Below are 23,460 nucleotides of genomic sequence, written 5' to 3' on the forward strand. Positions count from 1 at the left end.
GAACAGGCCAACCCCCACCTCTCTACAGCCTCCCTTGAGGTACCTATAGAGAGCAATAAGGTCGCCCCTGAGCCTCCTCTTCTCCAGGCTGAACAAGCCCAGCTCCCTCAGCCGCTCCTCGTAGGACTTGTTCTCCAGGCCCCTCACCAGCTTCGTCGCCCTTCTCTGCACCCGCTCAAGCACCTCGATGTCCTTCTTGTAGCGAGGGGCCCAAAACTGAACACAGTACTCGAGGTGCGGCCTCACCAGAGCTGAGTACAGGGGGACGATCACCTCCCTAGCCCTGCTGGTCACACTGTTCCTGATACAAGCCAGGATGCCGTTGGCCTTCTTGGCCACCTGAGCACACTGCTGGCTCATATTCAGCTGACTATCCACCATCACTCCCGGGTCCTTCTCTGCCTGGCAGCTCTCCAACCATTCCTCTCCCAGCCTGTAGTTCTGCTTGGGGTTATTGCGCCCCAGGTGCAGGACCCGGCACTTGGCCTTGTTGAACTTCATGCAGTTGGCCTCAGCCCATCGGTGCAGCCTATCCAGATCCTCCTGCAGAGCCTTCCTGCCCTCAAGCAGATCGACACACGCGCATAGCTTGGTGTCATCCTCAAACTTACTGAGGGTGCACTCAATGCCCTTGTCCAGATCATCGATGAAGAAAATCGAAAATCTGAAAAGTTGCAGAAAATGTAATTTTAAATACCATCATATTTGTGCATATTTAAAACAAACTACACTTAAGAAATACAGCATCTGGGGATATACTGTTTTCTGAAGAGTAAAGGACTTAATGATAGACTATTCTCCCATCATTTTCATTTATTGCCGATTTAAAATGCTAAGGACTTGAGGACTTTATTTTCAATAGCAGACAGTAAAGTAAAAACTAAAAAGTAGAAGATTACCCAACATAAACTGAATCATCAAAAGTATCTGCATGTTTACAGTTGTCATCAGACAGAGTCACAACTCATGCTGTCGAGTGCTTCTGCTTGAAAAAACTGACAGGGAGCCACGGGTTCGGCTGTGCTGCAACAGCGGGTTCTGTGGACATCTGCTGCAACGTAGCTGTGGCTGGAGTGAGCATACTTCCTGAGGCCTGTAAGTATCATAAAACAAACTATTGTATTTTTTATGTTTACAAATGTTCCAAAGTGACCACAGAAGAGGATGCAAAGACTTCAGTCAAAAAAATTAGTCAATAGAATTAGTACCATCAGACATTTGTTCCACTCTGTGTATGGAATTCCCTTCTTCATAAGCATAAAATCCACTGTGGGATGAAACCCAAAACCTTGTATCTTTAAGAAGGAACTTGTCTATACTTGTTCTTCAAAGTGTTCTTTTATTCTTGAACAAGACTCTAATTTTAATTTACACTTAAGTCCATCTCCAATGACCTCAGCTCAGACAATACCAAATGCTCTCGTTACTCAGCATCCCAGTTCTCCAGATTTGTTGAGAGTCCCACAGGAAGCCTCACTGAACTCAAAACAGATGCCATAAGTGCCCGTGAATTACAGAATCATTTAGCTGAGAAGAACATGTGTCTCTGCATGCAACTTCAGGAGTGAACTGAATTCACATACCACATGCCACTCATGGTTTTGTCTCTCACCTGTGCTCCCCAGTGTGGTTGACTCTGAGTTTGCTCCACTGTTTGTCCCTCATCTTGCTTCTGAGGAGGCTGCCACTCCTGCAGCTGTGGAGCTAATAGACCTTCAAGCAATGCCTATGACAACAGAAGCAGGGGAAGGAGAGGAAGCTAACTCAATAATCCTCTTTAATTGTTTTAACTTTGTGTAGAGCATGGCTTGAGTAGAACATGGCTGTTACCATGAAGTCATGTGAAGATTTATGCTGAAATGAATTCCTAATTATCTATATCAATAACTGTGACAGAAAATTCTGACCTGACAAAAAAAAAAAAAAAAAAAAGATATGCAACACAGTTGCCTGTTTCTGACATTGCTAAAGTACCAAAGTGTAAGAGAACAGATCTGGAACAGACAACTGATAGCTTTGTGGCACTGACAGAGGGGATTAGGCAGTCAAATCCCATATTGAACAATTTTCAGGCTTTCAAAAACCCTTATAATTTTTCCTACTTTCCAGCCTTTGCAATTGTTTTTATATTAAAAAAAAAAAGTTATTAGAAACATTTGAAACTTAAAAGATTTTTTAAAATATATTGAAAAGAATAAACAGAATGGAATAAAACCTGTAAAAACCGAACAGACCTTTTGCATTGTCGTCATAGGCTCTGCAGAGCTGGAAACAACTTCAGACATAAATAGCTTGTCATAGTTGTCTACACTGAAAGTAAATAAAATAACTTACACTAACTGAATTTTGTGCAACTGTTTTAATATTTGTGACATTTTAAGACAAGGAATTTTAAAAGTCTGGAACAGAACTCTGACTAAGATTTGACAAAACTGGGGAATTGGGGATTAGCAGGGAACTCCAGCCAGTTCTCTACCTAGAAACGTGATAGCTATATTGTTGGACCTAAGAACACAGTTAAGGAAAGCATGGGCTGACTCTCCTGGTATATCACACAAAGCAGTACTAGAAGCTTTTCTTTACATCAGCAAAATGCAGATTTGATCTTTGACACTAAATGCACTGCTTTAACTCAAGGCTGATTGTCATCACAGCATCTCTGACAAGAGAAATGCCACCATGAAATACATTTATGCTTAAGATGAAACAAAAAAAAAAAATCACCAATCAAGCCACCAATGTGATTAAATGTTAAATCTGGGAAAAATATAATTGATGGTAGAAGTAAACTTACAGAAACCTATTTGAGAAACTTCTTTTTCTAGCAGTCATTGTCATCATCTCAAAATGATTCATATAGATTTGAGTACGCTCAGAATTCTTGTCTTTAGAATAGGCTTGTCTAGCACGAAGAGGATAACCATTTATGTTCTGGAACAAGTAGAAATTGAAGATGTAGGTACCAAAATAGTCACAAATGCTCTCCCTCAAAAAAACAGTTTACAATATTCATGACTGAAGACAATTCATATCCTATCTCTTAAAAGGTAAAATAAATAGCTTCACTGTCTTCTTCTTTGTAATATACTGGAGTGGAAAGTGATACATTCAAGGTCATAGCATTCATACAGCAATGGGAAAACTAATATTTTTAAGTGTAAGGAAACTATAAAAAATACATCCTATAGCAGCCATACTGACAGAGAAGATATTTATTAGTATTTATTTGTATAAAAAATTAAATATAGTTATGATTCTGCCTATTAAACACTGGCATAGTCCACTAACAGCAATGAGGAATAAACAAACAAACAAAAAACAACAAAAAGCCAGCAACAGGTAGGTTACAGGTTTGCATCATAATGTAACGCAAACTTCAGTTGAAACTCACCTTTCCTTGTGCACCTACAAATGTTTTTATGTAATGATTTTGGCATTGTTCTGGGGAGCGATAAACATAATTACAAGAGTTAACAACATTGCTGACAAAGTCCCAGTTCACTGTCTGTGCTGGCGACAGGATAGCAAGGTTTAAAGGAAGTGCCAGCAACTGTTTCACCGCCTAGGGGAGAGAGAGAAAGCTAGTGTCATGCTTCAATTAAATGTTTTTCTTGAACATACAAATATGTATAAACACATGTTAATCAAGATCCACAGAAGCTGTAATAAGCTTCAAGATAACATTATTTTCTAAATCAGTGAAGTTCTATTCTGAAGACATTCTTACTTTTAACAGTGCCACATTTTCACTAATTAGCCATGCAGGACTATCTTGCCGAGTGCCAGCAGCTGACTTGATGTGAGCTGACAAAGGTCTTGCAAAATACATTTGCTGTTTTACCAAGAAGTGGGCCTTCTGAGCTTTGCTCTTTTGTTGTGTTTTCAATGTTCCTGGAGTCACTTGATCAAAAAGTGAAGGTGGAGGAATCCTCCTACCGCAATGCTTCTTTCTTTCACCTGAAGCTAATTGACAGGACAAAGTACAGTTTCCAGTAAGAAGGGAACTTCATGCAAAAAGATCGTGACAGAAATCTGACTGCTACAAATGATCTGACTAATCATAAGACTTTCACAATAATTTTCTGAATGCAAGTACCTTCAATCTATGGCCTACTAGTATTGTATGTAACTTGATCAATCATTTTTAAATAGCTTCTCACTTCAGTAAGGAAATAAGCTTAAAAAAAAAAAATAACATTGAAAGGACACAGAGCACCATTGCTTTGCTCATGCTCATTTCATTCACCTGTATTTCTAATTTATAAGGACAATAGCAAGTTTTCAAACCACAGTCCCTCTGCTCTCACTATATTCTACTGTTTTGTCTAAGCAATGTCAAGCTTAACAGAAATAACATACATGCATGCCTAAATTTTAAAATACAAATGTGAAGGTATTCTTGCAAAACGAGGTTTCATATCATTTCGCACAAAAATGTTACTGCACTTTCCAATGCAATTCCAAATCCAACTTACAAGGCAGATCTGTTCTCTGCCGCTTACGTGCCTTCCTGACAAACGGGGGTGGAAGCTTAGACTCTGGCATTGGGGTACTACTGTACATCAGACACATAACAGAATCAGTGTAAACATCATTGTGATTCTCGGGTACAACAGGGGGAGTCCAAATCTTAAAAACAAAATTAATAATAATAGTAAAAAAGAAATATCACAGTTTGCCATTAAAGTGTTTTTATGTAAGGTTTCCTTCAGATGAAACAGGAGTTGTTGACTTACAGGCATCATTTCTACTTGTCCATCTGGTCTTTCACAGACAAATTCCTGTATGAGAAAAAGAATGTTTGATACCCCAATGCATCATTCACCACAGAACCTAGCATTTATAAACATAAGCATGTTTGCAGTAACTATAATAAAAAAAAAATGCATTAGAAAAAATAATTAAGAAATCTTAATTTTCAAAAGGCAACATATTTTGCTCAGTCTCCTCCTTCAGTTAATATCATCTTGATATGTAACAGCTGTTTTCACAGGACGACTGTGGATTGGTAGGTTGTCTTGGAATTGCAACCAACTACACTCTACAGTATTACTGCTGTCCACAGAGTGACAGCTTCACATTCAAAAGAACAATATTTGTGCAGGGGTACAAGATGACTACAATAGGAATTTTACAGACATCCTTAAATACACAAAGTTCATAGTTGCAATATGCAAATTTTCTGAAAAGCTGGGACTTGCAGATCCCTTGGTGTTACCATGTTATAAGCATCCTGCCTGGTATAGGTTAAAAGTTCTTCTTTCACTGCCTGCTGAGTTTTTTCTTTTGCCTTTTTCAGCTCCTCGGCACGCTGGTATTCCCATTTTATGTTTGCAGTTTTTAACTCCTTTTGGGAAAAAAAAAAATATACACTTTAAAATATTACAGCTTTTCACAATAAAAATGCTAACAGCTATGAATTGCCACAGATTTGAGCCTGGTAACTACATCATAAATTCACTTTCTATAGGCTAGTAGTGATGGCAAAGTTAGTTAAACTGCATTTTCACTCATGGGCAAGGGCTTATGCCATTAAAGAGAAAGTGAAATATGTCTACCTGTTAGTTAGGAATCAATGTGTTTTTAGAGCACAATCACTTAAAGCAAAATTTCAGTGCTCCTAAACAAAAACAAACAAACAAAAAAGGAAAGAAAATCTGGCAAATGTTGGGGGTTTCTAGTTTTATAAATTTATTTTTTGTTTTTATTAATTACTCCAGAAATTAAATATAGACCCTTACCTTGCTGACTTTCTTGCTTTTGTGATCGTTCATAGTATGAGACGATTCCAAGAAATTCAATGCATATTTTTCAATTGGTGTAAGCTATTCAGAAAAACATTTTGTCAAGCTGCTAGTTATTTAGCTTTAGAATTAGAAACACATATAAATAACCAGTGATTTAAAAGCAAACAAACAACTACAAGAAAAAAAAAAAAAAAAAAAGTTTTATTTCAGTTGCAAACACTGGCACTCTGATTAAGGTAGAAAAGAGACCCAAGGACCAAACTTTGGCATTCTGGTCCCTTGACATTCCACCAGGATCACTGAGAGTAGGCTCCAAATATTGCCCACCATTTTGCTAACTGAAAAAAAAAGAAAGAAACCCATCCAAGTTAGTCTGCAGACTCTTTACAGCTTGTTAATAAGCAAGCTGTTACTTGGGTTCTGCACTAGTAGCCAAAAAAAAAGGAAACAAATTGGAATCCAACAGAACTTAGCAAATGCTAAGAATAGTCATTTTGTGGATTAAAAGAAACCGACCCAAGGCCTCTAAGAAAAAGCACAAATATCCAGCAAAGCATAGGACTGTAAGACAAGCTTATATCACAAAATACAATTTAGTGAAATTAAAGTCACAATCTTCAAGAGAACATTCAGAGACTTCAGTGTTTCTGTATGTGAACAGATCTGCTAACAAGCTCTGAGAACCTCCCAGGATTGTTTCAATATTTATGTTTGCAAAGAATAGTTTCATGTAAGTGAAGTGGAAATCAGTACTTTATGAAAGCCAAATGGAAACGGCTTGTTGCACAGGATAGTAAATACTGAATATCTCTAAAGATTTTTGTAATCCAGAGAAATCATCATACCTGATCCGCAAAGCTAGCCAGCTCTTCTAACTGCAAAGGAGCCATGGTATTTCTTGAATTATACAACTCTGTATCTATGTAATCTCTTATCTCAGATTGTGTCTCTTCTGTAAACTTTTTGGAATTCTCTTTTCCACACTCAGTACAAAGAACCTAATGAAACATGTATCATGCCACAAGATTTTTTAATCATCTTAAAACTCAGTTTTAAAACAAGTCAGATTACTGACACATTTGAAACCTTTTGCTGCAGGAAATGTGATTTCATTTGATTAAAACAACAAAAATAGTTTTAAAATAGTTTAACATTCTGACTCTGATATAGTAAAGCACTTTTTTTTTTTTTTAACCTATTGTCAAAGAACCCTTCGTATTCTCAATATTTAAGTACCTGAGTTAAAAATCCTACTGAACAATCATCTCCCTGAGTAGCCACTTCTTGAATCAGATGTTTAATACCTTTTTTCAACAGCCTCTCTTCTACAGAATTACCACTTACAAGCCTGTAAAACAAAGAAATTTATTAAATACTGTTCCCTAGAACACAGTGAAACTTCCTGAAACTCAACTGTTGTATTTCTAGGGTTCCTCAGCTACCACAGTGAGCAACAACGCCAGTTGAGAGATCACCAGGTATTTCTGTATAAAACTTTATATTCATTTTTAGTTTAAAGAGAGACCAGATTATTTAGACTACAACGTTAACCTCAGACAAAAATCCTGGTTTCCCCTAGAAACATCATCGGTCTATTTTTCATTTTAAAGCACCTATTTCTCAGTTTAAAAGTGACATATAAAGTCACCTGTATATGTGAATATCTCTGCCTCTTGCAATTCTATCACACCACTCTTCAGCCTTTGTATCCGTCTGTTGATCTAAATCAATATCATAGAACACAACAGTGTCCACATCTATGTGGCTGACACCTGTAGAAGGAGTGCGGGAAGAAACAATAGCACAGAAGAATCTCTTGTCTTGGTTGAAGCTTTTTATGGATTCCTAAAATGCGGAGACAAACAACCTAATTACAAATTGACATTAATAAAGCATAAATCTCCGAACAAACTTTTTCAAAAAATGAGATCAGAAAAACTGCTTTCTGATTAATTCCTAAACATAACTTAAAATGTTGGCAAGCTTAAAATATCTTAGAGTCCACGTTACAAATTTACACAGTTCAAAATTAATTTATGTAGTATTAAAAATATCAATTTATGGTGCATTCAACCTGATAAAATCTACAGATCTATGACAGTAGTCATATTTTTGTGCCATGACTAAGCACACCTGACTGGGTTATTACATTCTGTGCATGCTTCATTTTTCTTGTGTATTGACTAAATTGAATCCCTTCCTCTGTGCTGACTTGTGTTGCTTTAAATCAAAGTACTCCTTTATGTTTTATAGTGCATCTGACAGAAAACATAATAAGGCAATCTGAAATCAAATTAATAACTTTTTTATATCACTAATGTTTGCTCAAACGGTAGGCCCCAAAGGATACTGAAAATCTTACTGGGGAGGGAAACGAGCACACTTTGAGTTTATCCTCAGGCAATGCCAGGGCACTCTACAGAAACAAAAGCCCCTGGAGTAAGGCTGAGGAAGTACCAACATAAAAACAGGAGTTAGGCTTGAAGTGTTGGTAATGTAGATACCTACAGACACAAAAAGTAAAAGCAATTATTCTAAACACTATTGTGAAATAAAACATCTGTATTTCAAGCACAAATTACTCATATATATATATATAGGACAACTTATGGCACATCTCTCAGAAGCACCCTGGATGCTTCATCAAATAGTAATATGAGTGACATATTTTGTACATAATTACATATTTTGTGCTACAGATACACATATATTTTGCACAAATAACTAATGAACTTAAGCAAATAAATTCTTTGAATATGTTAAATGACATTTAAGCATTTTCCCTCCCACTATGAGCATCTATTCACTATTAACTTGAGTAAGAGGTTTTCTTACCAGATAATGCCAACTGTGAGCATCAGTCTTATCAACTCTTATGTATGTGAGAAAATGGAAGTCTAAGAAAAGCTCCAGTATATCAAGCATTGGAATCATCTGTGTCAAAATCAATACACGATGCCCTTTTCCTTTCAACTTCTGAAGCAAAATGGCTAGAGCTTCCATCTTGCCTGTTTATGAAATAAGAACTTGAAGGTTCTGCAGGCAGCATTTAGCAATTGCAGAAACTGTATTTGCACAGTTGTAAAAAGGTGGTTTTGTGTGTGTGTATATGTTGTTTTGTTTTTTTTAAATACCTGAATCAAGTTGCACCAGCAGGGGGTCTGGAAACTGTATAAAATGAGGCCTTGCTATCTGCTGCACTGGATGGAAGAAGGGCAGTAGTTGTTCCTTCACATTAAACTTGAAGGCCTTCATTTCATGGATATATGAATAAGGAGGATTTGCTACATGCAAAGATGGAGGAGCAACAACTACAGCTGGCAACACACAGAGGCCTCTAAAAAAGAAAAGCAAACTATAATACATTAATTTTTTAACATTTTAACTTCTTAAAAACAATAAGAATGCAGATGTCTCCGTGGAAGCATAAAGGACTTGGCTAAAGGTAGTTGAAAGTAAATCAGTAGATGGAAGTTTTATATTAAGACCAGGTAAACATAAAAACACTCAAGATCAGAAGACATACAGAAATTACCACTATCCCTACAGTTACCAAGACAAGCCTCCCTCTAACTTATTACTCCCATATTTTTGGCAATAATTCATAACAAAAACAAACAAACAAAACAAAACAACAAAAAACAAGATATGTCATGCTTGAAAATAGAGAATTGCTATATAACTGCAAACAATTGCCATGGAACTAGTAAGAGCTTTAAAATTTTAGGATGATCTGAAATTATAGATTAGGGATGCAAAGTTGATTCACCATAAATGAATTTAGCCTGCAGTAAGAATAAAACAAGGCAACACACTTCTCTTTTTTGGATATTTATGTTAAACAAATAAACAAACTGTTAAATGCTATTTTGGATGGTGTTGGATGGTAGCATACACCCATTAAAATTTGTGCAAAGACTGCAAATGTATTTGTCTCAATTACCTAATAACAATATCCTTCAGGGCAATCTTTTGGTGCTTTAATGTCAGAATGAGTTCTTGCAGGGGATCCTTTAGAATCTCCGAAGTACTTGAATACGGAAAGCAATTTGCAAAGCCAGACCAGCCCCATTTGTTAATCCTGGCAGGATACTGCTGAGAATTTTTTCTTTCATTGATCCATGAACAAATTTCTAACAAGTCTCTGCCATACAAGGGCGTTCGGGAACAACGACGCTCATTCCCCAGATACATTTTGTCCAGGTGTTCCTTTAGTTGTCTTTTTTCTTCTGTGGTACCCTTTAAAAATAAAAAATAAATAAATATATATATATATATATTTTTTTTTTTTTTGTGAACATATTTTGACCAGATGGAAGAAATCTGTACAGAAGAAAGATGAAAATAAGATAATTTAGTTAATGTGAGTGTTCTTTGAATTGAAATGAAAGGAGAAGCAAACATGAAGAAAAAAAAAATTATTTGAATAATATCTGTCCTTGCATCACAAACATTAAGTTTGGTATTTAATAGAAAATAAAACTGCTTTCCCACTCCATGCCTACCAGAAAAAATATAATGGCATTTCAAAACACCATCGAAGAGTCTGCTATGACAGGTAGAAGAGACTAATGGATGCTGCATACTTAAAATAAATAAATAAATAAATAAATAAATAAATAAATAAATAAAGCTTCATCTATTTCAGTGAAGAGATAACCACACATGAATCTTGTATATGTTACATTGTAATCAGGTAAGTACTCTATCATATAAAGAGTTACCATAATACCTGAGTTGGACACCAGCGTGTAGATACCAATTTAGATTTGGTGCTTGAGTCATCCACTGTTATAATTAAATGAATTAATAAATTCATTTTTCCAGGAAAGCAGCAAGACAAGAAAAATATTTTAGTGAAGAAAAAAATTCATTTAATTTCACAGACATGACATTACAATATTAGGATATTTTAGCTTCCATGGTTTCCATTTCTGAATAATTCAAAAATGATTAAAAAAAAAAAAAAAAAAAACAGCTCAAGCTGATCAATGAGCTTCAATGAAGCTCCATACTCTTCTAGAAAGAAACAAACTTAAAGTCAAGGAAAAGATTTACTGTTTAAAAAATAAAAGTGTACTGCACAATGTCACACCTTGTTGCTTCAAAGACTGTCTACCAACAAGCAGACAGAATTGACTGTAAGACAAAGTAAAAGTTTTCCCTCTAAACTGTAATGTTACAGGTTTCTCTGGCTGATCAATTCTCTCTTGTGCTCCAGTAGTGGAAGCCATTGGGCCAAGTACTACCTTGCTGGCTGTTAAGACAAAAAGACAAAAAAGGTGCAAAGTTTAAAAATAATTTCCTCACTTTGAACTAGAAGCACGTTTTTGCACGTTTACCTTACACTTATTATGTGCCGTATTTCCAGCAAAGAGGAATTTTTCTCCAGACATGACTCCTGGGTTGCACTTAAATGCAAACAGACTAGGTATCTCTGTTCTTAAACTACATGTGAAATGTTCTTCTCTCAGTGAGGATAATTTCCTAGATGCTAACTGTTTGACTGGTATTTCAAATGTATATTTGTATGAATTGATAACGTACAAACCTTGTGAGGGCTTCAGGAGTCTGCACAGGTATATTTTATGCAAAGTTATTGGAGAAAACAACCACAGGATAAGAGATTTTTCTCCTTCACTGTTCATTTTTAGCAATGTAAAAAGCTCTTAGAACAGTACAACCTTATTTCTCCTCCAACTTTCAACAATATAAAAATATTTAATTACATGAGAAAGTCAGAAAGCAACGCTTTATAATATGTACTGCACACCTTTTGTATGTTGAAATTCTGAAAACATGGCAAGAGGTTGTTGTCTTTTTATTTCCTCATGGTGGTCTGCCATAACCATTGCTGTGTCCACTGTCTGCTGCAATTGAGACCTTGTGAAGACTCGAGTCCTGCCTTCGGGTTTTTGTCCATACTGCACTGGTGTAAATAACCTAAAAATTAACAAATCCATCTTACTACACATATAAAAATCATACCTGAGGAAGTTGTTAGTCTCTTCATCCTAATACACAAATTAAGTTAAAAAACAAATAGTTGGTTTTAATCAGTAATGTCATCTAGAAGAGCTGCAGAGTGTACAGCTGGAGAGACTTTGTGGACTCTTGTGGACTTAGAGCATGCAAAGGAAACACAATATACTATTAAATGTAAGGTGTGCTGAATGCTCTGAGGCTCCAGCCATCTCTGAAAGATTATGTGAAGGAATACAAGCGTCACAGATCTCCCAAATACCTTTATCATCTTTGGAGTTTGGAAACAGCAAAAAACCTCCCCAAAAGGTGCTAATAAAAGTCAAACTTCTTAACAAAGGAAAATCTTAATTGTGGCTGGGTGCAATGTAAGGACAAAAAGCAGAAGATCTCTACTTCCATGCATCTTGAATGTCTACAGATTATTCATAGAGTTTTCATGGTTTTAAAAACACACTGAAATTTTAACAGCTGACTTCCCAGTAATTGTTTCATATACACAACTTCAGGGAAACTAGAGGTGTCTAAACAGCAAAAGAATGAGATCTGTTTCTGTTTGACTTTTTTAAAAATCTCTCCCAACTCTTAGATTTCATTAACTGACAAAGCTTCATTCTGGCCTAACAGAACTAGTGCAGGATCTTCTCCTTGTCACCTGCTGCAGCCATGTGTTACACAAGCTGTCTTGGAGCTAATATAATTCTGCTGTAGAGTAAGTCAGAGCAATGTTTAGGTAAACACTCTACAATACATTAATCTGATAAAAGCAGAGTATGGTTACTGAAGTCCAAGACTGAAAAATGACTCTCCCAATTGATTTTCCGAAAGTAGGTTCAATAGAATAAACGAAAGGTCAAAATTCATCAGCAAGCCTCTTTTCCACCCATAGAAAGAAAAAGAAAAAAGAAAAAAAAAATATTTAAGTGCATTGCAAGTGCATCTTAGTGTTAAAATGAATTAGGAGGAGAAGATTTAATTATTATGCTTAGGAAACTCTCTACAGCAGAAACAATTAAAATGTTCAACCGACTTGAAGTCTGTTGTGCTTCTGAGTTTGGCAAGAAGGATCACAAGCAAGCCTTCATAACTGAGAGAAACTATCAAGTGGTAAAAGGCAGTTTGCTTTCCCCAGAAGACTCGTATAGAGTCCTATCAGCAATCAGTTTGGAAACAAAATAGCAAGACAAACAACCACATCTGAATGTACCCTCTCAGCACTCACAAATATTATTCATTTTCACCCAGTACTTAAAAATCACTAGAACACTGCATACCTATTCGGTTTGAGTTTCACTGGCTCGAGTCTGGGTGATGAAGGAGAACAGTAGATCTCTTCAATAAGCTTCCTAGTTACTTTCAGTTTTGGCAGCATTTGTGCTTCATAGCGAGTCATTTTGTCTTCCATCCCAGTCACATCAAAGAGAGACAGGTCTGTGTGCTTAACAAAAACAAAATAAAGAAATATTCTACTACTATTCAAGTGCAGCTATAAAAAGTAGTAATAATATTCCACATTATCCGATGATTAAAAAGCTCACAGTTGAAGCCAGAAGTAAATGAAAACTGAGAAGAGTCAAGTATCACGTGATTTTGCAGAGAGCAGCTGCAGTTACTTTAAAAGGTTTCAGCAACCTCTACCATGAAAATAGCGTATTATGCTCATGTTACCAAGAGTCAACAACAGGACAGCACACTCAGATTACAAGCTCTGCAGTTAATCCAATGCTTGTAATCAAAACATTTGTCTTCGTAGAACTGAGATTTCAGTCTCATCCATTCCTACCTTGATACATTAACCCTACTTCCTCCACAAGCCTCTGACACCCTCCTCCCACCTCAAGATAGTTTTCCAACAGGCTCAATTAAATAACTATTTGAATTTCCCAGGAAAAAAAAAAAAATCTCTTGCAATGTAACTTCAACTGACTATGCTTACAACCAAACTGTGGAATGAGACAGCTTCTCATCTTTAGAACTTAATTATGCCCTTGCTGCTCCTGAGGACAGGACAAGAATGGCACTTTTTCCTCGATTCCAAGATCCAATATTTTAGATTAACTGGAAACTTTAAGCAAAATCAGAAAATGGAAAACATTGCAAAATAGTCCGACCTTCTGTGATAAGGACAGCAAGTACCCAGTTTACCTACTAAATTCAGTACTGCCATGAAGTCAGCAGGTACTATTTATAATCATTGTGGTTGCTTCTAAGAATTAAAAGAATTAGCAATTCACAGATTTTGAAATTTATTGGAACCTGACTTGTAATATGTTGTACTCTTAAACCACCTGCTCTCCCAGTCAAATTAAATCAAACACAAGCGAGTTACTTCCCTACGTACCTTCCAAAGATCCCATTTTAATGCACTCAGCACTAGAGAAGCAGTTCTAAACTCCAGTGTCTCTAGCGCAAAGGAAGAGCTGGGAAGCCGGGGATTTATCAGATCAGGATGATTACACACCCGTAGGAGCTGCATCAGAATATGGAGAACACTGACAAAGTGCCCACTTCTGAGACATTCTTGAGTTCTGTTATTTAAAATGAAAATATAATTATGTTTTTAAAAGTGCTTTCTAGGAGCTTAGGTCTTTCTGCACATTTAAATTGTTTTTCTAAATAAACCTGACAAAACCAATTTATTGAACTTACTGTAGTATGACTTTAAAAATGCAGTCTTCCGTTCCTCCAGCTTCCCTCACATCCACACAAACTTTTAATAATTTATATAATACATTCTGATTTGAAAACTCACATTATTATAAACCTGAATTTCTTAAATACCCATTACTTCAAATGAAAGTGGCATGAAATAATATACGAATACATGTTGTCAATATTAAGGCCATGTTTTTTAATGCCCAAGTAAATACCACTTTAAATCATCAAATTCACTGTAAAATGTAAACAAGGCACATTAGGAAAGCAAAGTAAAATATAAACTAGGATATTCAGTTCCTAAACAAGTGCTAAATTTAAACAAAAGCTGTGGCACATGCTCAGTTGCCTAAGTTATAAATACAGAATACTGTGTTTTGTCCCATAATCTGCAAATACTGTTCATTTATTCTCCTTTTCACCTTGTAAAAGGATTATATATATATATTAAAAAAAAAAAAAAAAAAAAACACAGAAGGAAGAAATTACTGAATGCAATTGCCACTTAGTGTAGAACATGATTAGCCTGCACAGCACTATGATTATGCCACACATTTGAGTCTTTTGGTTTGCCCATGACTCACTTAAAAATAGTATGCCAACAGTTAAGCTCTCTTACTGTAACTGGAATGCTTCCTAACTTATCATTTCAATAATTGAGCAACTAAGAACAACTCAACAGATGTACCTGGGTTGAGACAGGATGTCTTTATACATTGACTTCTGTCGATTAGAAAGAGTACACATCAGCACATGCTCATATTTCCTCGCTAACTGCTTCTCAACATGAATTTTGGACCTCCGCAAAATAAATGACTGAACTACCTAAAAGAACACAAAACAATAATTTCTTAATTGTGTTCCCCCAGAGAAAGAGATACTAGAATTAAGACGCTATTCTCAAGGGAGACATACTCTCTGCAGTCTTATTGCCACTGTCTGGTAATGATCCTCATTCCCTTCTGCAGATGCTACCTTTGTAAAATCCAAATAGAATTTGGAAATCTCTGGGATCAGGAAACAGGCAATCGTCCACAGATCTTTTAGGGCAGTAGGCAGAAGTGTATCCATCAAGAGTAAACGGTGATTACTATAAACAATTAAGATAACAAATCACAGCAAGAAGATTAAAAGTTAAGTGCTGAAGCTATTTCAGGAATTATCTAAGACAAAATCAAAAGGAAAATTTATAATGAATACTCCAGACCTGTGGAGACTGAAAACTGCATCCCAGTGCTTTTCTGTCAGATTATTACCATTTTGCCTCTCGTCTAAAACTAGGTACCTCCATTGTACTTTCATGAATGCCTCATAGTCTTCAAAGACTTGCTTGCAGGAGGCAACACACACATTAAAATTGTTGGGGTCAATCCATTCCTGCAACATAAAAACACAAACATCCTAAAGGGATATATTTTTTGACAGATTTCAGAGCAAAAAGAGGGCTAGAAGTTGTATGTTGTAATAGCCTCATTGGAGGAATCCAAGAAGTTCCTTGCAACTATGGAAGTCGGAAAAAATAAAAATAAGAGGGAAAAAGAAAGAAAAACAGGAAGAAACATATTTTGCAAATAAGTGTAATGGAATCTTGAAGCCTGGAAACAAATACATGGTTGCTAAACTACAAAACACACACCAGACTTCCTGTTGCTTCTTCTGGATTATACATCAGTTTCTCAACCAAAAAAATAAAGATACACTCAACACAATTTCTTAATAAGCTTCTGCAAATACTAAGGTGAGGTAAAAGTCATAGAAACAAAGATGGAAGAGATTAGTCATTAGTCAAAAACATCTGTACAAGGAACATCGTGCCAATAAATAAATATGCACTAAAAAGGCTAGCCACTGCTGGTCATCAGAACAAGCTTTATTGGTAAATACCACACTCTGCTTTTTAGCCAGCATTCATGAGATGAGAAGGTATCTTCATTCTTCTTGTGCTTTCTGTATGTTACGTAACAATAGAGAAAAGGAGGAGATTGTAAGATCACTATGATCAAGTTTTTAACCACAATGGTTTAAGTGCGACTGAGCCTGATACTTCCTTTCAGTGTAATGCTTACCTTACTCAGAACGTGTGTAGATGAAACTATGTTTCATAATACCTGTCTAGTTTTTAGAAGTTCTCCTGGATCCCCAATGTACAGAAGAATTCTCAAAGCAGGACACCAGCATTTCAGTTCAGTCACCCACTTCAGTACATTAAAGTTTTGTGAAATAACAAGAATAGGACCCCAGTTACCTACAGAGATAACAAGTACAACATAACTGGAAGTGACTACACATCACTTCACAGCTTACATAAAAGGCAACTGTGTACATACAAACAACATGCACTAAAACTCGATGACAGGAGTTGTCACTCCTTTTGTATACAAAGCATTTCAGATGCATTTCATTAAATTACACATATTAAAAGCATTATTTTTTCCTTACTGAAAATACATTCACTAATGAACTTTTAAAATAGTTATTTCATACCTTCATTACATGCCAGGTGGGCAAAAAAAGCTACAACTTGCACTGTTTTACCAAGTCCAGCTTCATCAGCCAGAATGCCGTTGACATTCATCTTATAGAGCTTTGCCAACCACTCTAGTCCAGTCTTCTGATACTCTCTAAGAGTGCCATGTAACAAAGATGGAGTAATGCTTTTTACTGCTGTTGTGATTTGAGCACTGCCTTTGGGTAACAACGCTTCTGCAACAGCAGCCATGTCTGCTAAATCTCCCATATGTGTTTTTGGGGTGGGCATGAGTAGGTCTGTAAGCACCACATCTTCCTGAAGGCTCTCTTTCTTGATCATAGAGTCTCTTATTTCTGCACGAAGTAATAAAGTTAATGGTGCAGCCACATCTGAACTGAGCAATCCATTAAAAGGTTTGACAGCATTTACAGCTAAGCCAGAGTCTAAAGAACATAAGAAATCTACACCATAAGAATAACGTAAAAAACAGTTTAAGACAAATGATTACATAAACAAGGGCAACCTGCAGTGGGACACAGGTGCACATATGACAGTTTTAGTGAATTCAGTCTCACTCATGGCCCCAAGGGACCCTGATTGATACAAACAAGAACTCAGCAACAAAAAGCCTTTACAGTGCATTTACCAAAGCTTTAGTAACACACAGGAAGTCAGAGAACTAGAGAAAGGAGATATTTATAACTCAAAAACAAAATATTATTTTCTTAATATTTATTTTGGTAAGTTTATTTTGTTACTACTGGCACATCCCACAATATTATGCTAAAAAAAAGCCTGAGGTCCTTATTACCTTTTCTTGAGGTGTTCTGGGAGTTGAATACTTTCCTTCTCCTCTCTTCTAGCTCTCCTTGTAATTTTAAATCTACCACCTAAAGTAGAGAGAGTGCAAGGGAAAAATAGCAGAAGGAAGTGAATGCACTTAGCTTTAAATACAGCTGAGAATTGTTTAACATTTCTTCAATGGTCAGACAGACATCCAGACATGGCTACAATGAAGAGCACTCCAAGAATAGCATGTACAAAACTGACCATGAATAGTAGTTATCCACATAACACTTCAGAGTTACCCAAAAATAACTTGCATTAAAACTTTTATGTTCACAGTGAGCCAAATGCACCAATGAGGTTGAGTAAAACACTCATGACATATAAGGCTTCATATTATTCATGCAATCATAACACGAAGCTATCTTTACCAAGGTATAATAGTCACCAAGAGGACTGAACAAAGTTCAGTTGTAAAACTCTTGTTGTCATGATCCACTGGGTTTTTATTCAGAACTTATTTGGAGGGGGTGGAGGGGAGGTATTTACCTGCTTAATGGAGGACCAAAAACACTCAATTTCTCTAGCAGTAAAAGCAGCAATAGCCTTCAGCCGCTTCTCTTCTCTCTTTTTGCATGTTTCCTTATGAAGTGTCAGATCCTCATGGTAACGATACACGCTTATAATTAGCTGAACAAAGACATACAGTTATTTTAAGTTTTCACTGTATGTATTCTACCTAATAAACATGTTTCTAAAGAAAGAAAAAAATACAATCCCTTTACAGATACTCCTTAAATTTGCCTCTCCACTGTTTGTGAAAACAAAATTCATACACCCTCAGTGACTAAGTCCTAACCATGAAAATGCTGCCTATTCTTCCTACCCCCAACTCCTTTTCTAGTAGGAAATATCAAATTCACATTACTCTCTTGGCACTTATCATCTTCCATCTTCTTTCTTGAACAAAATCTGCTGCCATCCACTGCATTTCTTCCAAAAGATAATCATGGTGTGATTTGAGTCGTGGGGCCTCTTGGAGTTTGGGCAGACGTTTCAGAGACCATAAACCTGCTTTCCTCAGTGTTGTTATTCGCTGCAGAATTTCATTTTCCTTCAAGTATGAACATCATTATTACTATTGCACAATACAAAAACATGACAGGCACTGTGAAAAGCGTTAAACAAATAACTAATACAAATGATTCTGCAGTCCTTGCAGATATTCTACACGGTCTGAAGTTGCACTTTATTAATATCTAATGAATAACCCATCTTTTGTAGATTTACATAAAGCTCTACGAGGAACTTTGCTATGGGGCAGTGTTACATTAAATCTATAGAGACGTCTGAGATGCACTGATACTCTCTCTCGAGAACTATTTTTTCCTCCTAAACTATAGTATCTCTAAACGTCATCAGGAGAGCAGAGTTGATAGAGAATTTTCATAAAACTGAAATGCTCTGCCAAATGGCAGATGGACAGAATTCCCTAAAAAGTTCACATACAATTTAGTTTATGGCATTTTTATTAACACATGTAAGCATTCCGCAGCTGCTGGTGAGTAAGCACAGGCAATACAAATTCTCATTGTGATCCTCCTTTAATCTAAATATGTTCCATAAAATGTTAAAATAATTGATTCTATTTAATTAAATCTCCTTCTAGGATATCATTAGAAATACAAATTCTACTTCCCCAGAGACTCTGCCTGATTCCTTCTCATTCCTTTTCTTTCTTCAAGAAAAATTACGTAGCATGTCTGAATCTCTAAAAGACACAGGAGAGATACTGCTAGCTACTGAGCATTCTAAATTTAAATGAACACAAAGTTTTATTGTAAAGTGAGATTTAAGCAATTATATAGTTCAGTTGGGCAATCTGAAACAAATTATTAGTGCTTTGTGAATTCCTCTGTAAAAAATAGTAGAACTATTTGCTCCTTTCTCCCAGGCTCGAGCAATGCTGTCATCCACAAAGTCTCAATACACAGGAAAAGGAAAACACTGCCTCACCGTGAGAGAAGTTAGCGTGGTGCTCCCTCTTGCTGTAAATAAATACCAACGTACCTGCAACCTTGCACACACATCCTAAACTTACTCCACAACACGAAATTAATTTGATTCAACGAGAATCCATCAAAAGAATCTTTAAACTGAGAGTTGGATAGCCATCATCAATTGAAAAATAAATTTAAAAAAAAAAAAAAACGTGTTTTATGGATGTAAAATTTCAAGAGAAAGCAGCAGCAGCAAAGTGCCAACAATTAATCTTGTCTAGACTTTCCAATAAGATGATGTTACCTTTTTCATTCTGAGGATGAAATTCCTCACTCAAAGAGAACTGTTTAATGATGCAGAACAGAGATCAGCAGCAATTTCAGTACATATAAAACAAGCATTAAAAGCCACACACAATATACTGTGCAAATCTGATACCCGTTGCTGTGGGGAAACTGGAGCTTGGGCCAGCTCATGGTTCTTATCATGACCTGCTGGTCATACCTGCTGAAGAAATGTCAGGTTCCTGCTGCGTGAAGCAGGTGAGGAGCTATGCAGGCTTGGTGAATTTGATTTGTTTTGCTCTCTGCTTCGCTCCTGGCTGATCTGTAGAGCCATGTGAGGAACAGGAAGCATTTCACCTGCAAAGGAACTTTTACAAATCACCATTTCAGTAATTTTAACAGCAGAACATGAGAAACAAAACAGAAAGAAGCAACAATGCACGCTGTTACATAGATGGTCAAATCGACCTCCTAGCACCCCACCAGACAACTACATACCTAAAAGCTGTGAAGATGCAAATGGATCAGCACACTGGTCTAGAACGTATTTATCACCTCTTTAAACTGACAACACAAAGATCTTTTAAAATAACATCCTACGGAGAGGTGATAATGATGCAACCAATCTCCATCCAAGTATCAAATGACCAGAAAGGAGAAACTTGGTGCAACAACATCAATTAAAGGAATGAACAAATTGGGCACAGAGGGTGCGGGCGTTAAGCCCAACGCATGGAAAATGAGACGTGCAGCACCGACAGTGCCAGGATCTCCTCCTGAGGGCTTTTAGGGCTTATAATAATTGGTATTAGATATAATCTTACAATTACAGAAATTCTCATTAAAGCAATTATCTTTAATTACAAAACTAAAACCTTATATTCGATAGAAAATACTTTACGATAAATCATTAATATATATATAAGACTTATCTGTGTTATTTTAAATGTTTTTTTTTTTTTTTTCAAACCGTTACCCTATCAAAAGTAATTCTGAAAGAAAGTATTTAAAAATAGAGGCTGCTTCTGCACCTAGCGGCAAGAGCTGCCCGGCTGGGTGTAACGGGAAGCGATTTGAACATACTTTTTTTCTGGGAGGCAGGAGCGGTTGGTGCCGTGGGTACACGCGTAGTGCTTGTTGCACACAGTAACCAGACGGCCGGGGCTGCTGGTATCTCGGTCCGTATGTGAGGGCTGCCTTGGAACTACAACGAAATCAGCCGCGGAAGAAGGAGGAGGAGGAGGAGGAGGAGGAGGAGGAGGAGGCCGCCCAGCGCCACCGCCTCCCCTCAGCGAGCGGCCGGGCGCTCCCGCGGCCCCGGCAGGCTCGCGCCGGCCGCCTCCTCGCCCGCGGGCACGCGCGGCGGCTCCCCCCTCAGGAGCTCCGCCCGGGGCCGTACCACCGCCGCCCCACGGGGGGGCAGCACAGGGCGGTGCCACCTGCGGGATGGGGGGGGGAACGCGGTACATGCGCGGGGCGCCGCTAATGGCGGCGGTGACGGGGCTGGGGCCTGTGCCGGGAGCTGAGGGAGCCCCAAAGAGCCCCCAGAAACCCCAAAAAGCCTCAAAGAGCCCCAGATTGCCCCGGATCCCCTCGCTCCGGCAGCAGCCGGGCCGCCGGCCCCAAGCTGAGCGGGCACCGCCGTCAGCCCGCCGCCCTGACAGGCGAGCGCCCCACACACACCCCAGGGGGCAGCTTCAAAGCCTGAATCGCTTCAGGGCCTCTGTGTATTTGTACGCACACCCCGAGCCACAAAGCCACTTACCCGCACTGAAACCGGAGCCCAAACACCCAGCTCACGGTCCCCATGAAACAGAACAGCACGCGTTAACAGCAGGTAAGAAACACCCCGGGTTTATTTTGTTTTCTCCATAGGCTACCAATAGAAATTCCTGTTGATTTCAGCTGAGCCACTGGTGTCAGTTTTGATGCCTCTATTTTTAAGTAAATAAAGGCATTGTTCTCAGATCAAAAGGGACAGAAAGACAGAGCTTTGGACAGAAGACTAATACAGACTAGGTCAACAGTATGAGTTAGCAAGGGATGTGAAAAGAAAATCCAGGTAGAGTCCCTCTCCAGAACACTTACACTGCTGTCATTCCTAAACAGTCAGGCCTTCACATAAACTAAAAGCTCTGATTAAAATCCAGATGAAACAAGCAAATCCCTTTTCAAGGGACAGCTGTACTTTGGCCAAAAAATAAAAAATAAAAAATCCAGGAGGCATAAAATCAGAAGGCATGGAATGAAGGCGCAAAGAACCGTCTCCTATAAGAAGTAACTACCGTACTCAGTATGGACCCCCAGTTTTGATGCACATCTTCAGGCATGGGACTAGGCTGTATCCCAAGTTGACAGGACAGAAAGGAGAACTCCAGAGTATGCAGATCTCGGAACACAGAAAATTAAAACGATTTCCCAGAGGAAGACAACACTCAGACATGCTCTTCCCTTACCACTGATCACTGCACACTCCTCTACTCTGAGCAGCTTGATAGAAATTACAAATTCACACATACAAAGCAAATGCAGACTTGATTAAGCCCCAAGGAAGTCAGCACCATTCCTTTCACACATGCTAAGTTGGATCAAACCAGAATCTAGCAGATGGCAAGCTAGTTTCCACTAGAAACAGAAATACTAAACCAGCAGCAAGACATCTAGTGAGCCACCCCAGGGAACAATAGAACTTTCATAGCTGCACGCTTTGAATTGCAGTCCCGGCAATTAATTTACATGTGTTCCTCACATCTCAACTGCACGCCTGTGAAACAACACCTCAGGCAGTGGATGCCCAACTACGTACGTAGCTGCGGATCTACCTTCTTGAGCCTGCCCAAGCATGAGGACAATAAAGGGAGGATGACACCTTTCAAATAAAAGGTCTTATCTTAAAATATGTGGTTCGTTCCATGTTCCAACATTAAGACCTCTCCCTGAGTAAGGAATCATTTCCTCTAGGCTTGCAAAGCTTTACAAAACATGGAAAGTTTGATTCAATAGCAAAAGAATTCATAGCAGTTAGCATGATAATGAACACGTGTTATTCGACAGGAAAGCCATGGATGACATGGAAGATAAAAGCTTAAAACAATGTTTAGAGATCAGGTTAATTAAAGGTGAAAGGAAAATAAAAACTAAATTGAAAGTTCATGGAGTCATAATTTCATAATAATAATCAAAAAAGTATATTAAAATGGTTTTCCCCATCTTTATGTAAAGATTATACATATTTAAAATACTACTTCCAGGTAAACACGTAATAAAAATGTTATTCAAATAGCAATTAAGACATTCTGCATTACAAGAATCTTTTAGAAAGCTTCTTTCTTGTTACACTTTTTTCAAGTATACCAGGCAGGTGGATCAGTCAGTGGTACCAACAGCTTCTTTTACTCTTTCTACAGCACTGTTTTCCCCGCTCAGTTTTTCCTGGGTATCCAGTTCTTGTCCTGCATGCACGCAAACCTCTGCTTTACTGGGTTCTTGGACTAGGAAGGCCACTTGTTTGTAGACAAAGTGAGCTGCAGGCAGT

At 37.6% G+C, this 23,460-nt stretch overlaps 1 protein-coding gene across 6 annotated transcripts; it reads right to left on the reverse strand.

Moving 5' to 3' along the window:
• Nucleotides 1–805: 805 nt before the first annotated feature.
• LOC309884719 (E1A-binding protein p400-like) lies at nucleotides 806–15,146 on the reverse strand. Of its 6 annotated transcripts, none has more exons than XM_082773925.1 (21): nucleotides 15,073–15,146; nucleotides 14,071–14,199; nucleotides 13,004–13,160; nucleotides 11,521–11,690; nucleotides 10,843–11,004; nucleotides 9,691–9,986; nucleotides 8,882–9,084; nucleotides 8,583–8,755; nucleotides 7,396–7,592; nucleotides 6,984–7,095; nucleotides 6,593–6,745; nucleotides 5,742–5,825; nucleotides 5,219–5,347; nucleotides 4,737–4,781; nucleotides 4,476–4,629; nucleotides 3,728–3,963; nucleotides 3,392–3,562; nucleotides 2,795–2,931; nucleotides 2,235–2,310; nucleotides 1,613–1,726; nucleotides 806–1,093 (listed from the first exon to the last, which is right to left on the reverse strand). In XM_082773925.1, the coding sequence occupies exons 6-21, from the start codon at nucleotides 9,939–9,941 to the stop codon at nucleotides 965–967; spliced, it is 2,364 nt and encodes a 787-aa protein (XP_082630051.1). In that variant the 5' UTR covers nucleotides 9,942–9,986; nucleotides 10,843–11,004; nucleotides 11,521–11,690; nucleotides 13,004–13,160; nucleotides 14,071–14,199; nucleotides 15,073–15,146; the 3' UTR covers nucleotides 806–964. The 6 variants fall into 6 exon arrangements, 5 of the variants coding, with proteins under 5 accessions (XP_082630051.1, XP_082630050.1, XP_082630052.1 ...); XM_082773924.1 differs by having other exon boundaries at nucleotides 13,004–13,167; XM_082773926.1 differs by lacking the exon at nucleotides 10,843–11,004 and having other exon boundaries at nucleotides 13,004–13,167.
• Between the last annotated feature and the right edge of the window lie 8,314 nt (nucleotides 15,147–23,460).

Source organism: Aythya marila (assembly GCF_965140915.1).
Source record: "Aythya marila genome assembly, chromosome: 17".
In the NCBI taxonomy this organism is placed as follows: domain Eukaryota; kingdom Metazoa; phylum Chordata; class Aves; order Anseriformes; family Anatidae; genus Aythya; species Aythya marila.

Coding starts and splice junctions, on each gene's coding strand:
- LOC309884719 (XM_082773925.1), bottom strand. CDS start 9,941: ATGTATCTGGGGAATGAGCGTCGTTGTTCCCGAACGCCCTTGTATGGC. Junction 7,593..8,582: donor CTCACAGTTGGCATTATCTG/GTAAGAAAACCT, acceptor TCCGCATTTTAG/GAATCCATAAAAAGCTTCAA. Junction 1,727..2,234: donor CTATGACGACAATGCAAAAG/GTCTGTTCGGTT, acceptor CTGTTGTCATAG/GCATTGCTTGAAGGTCTATT.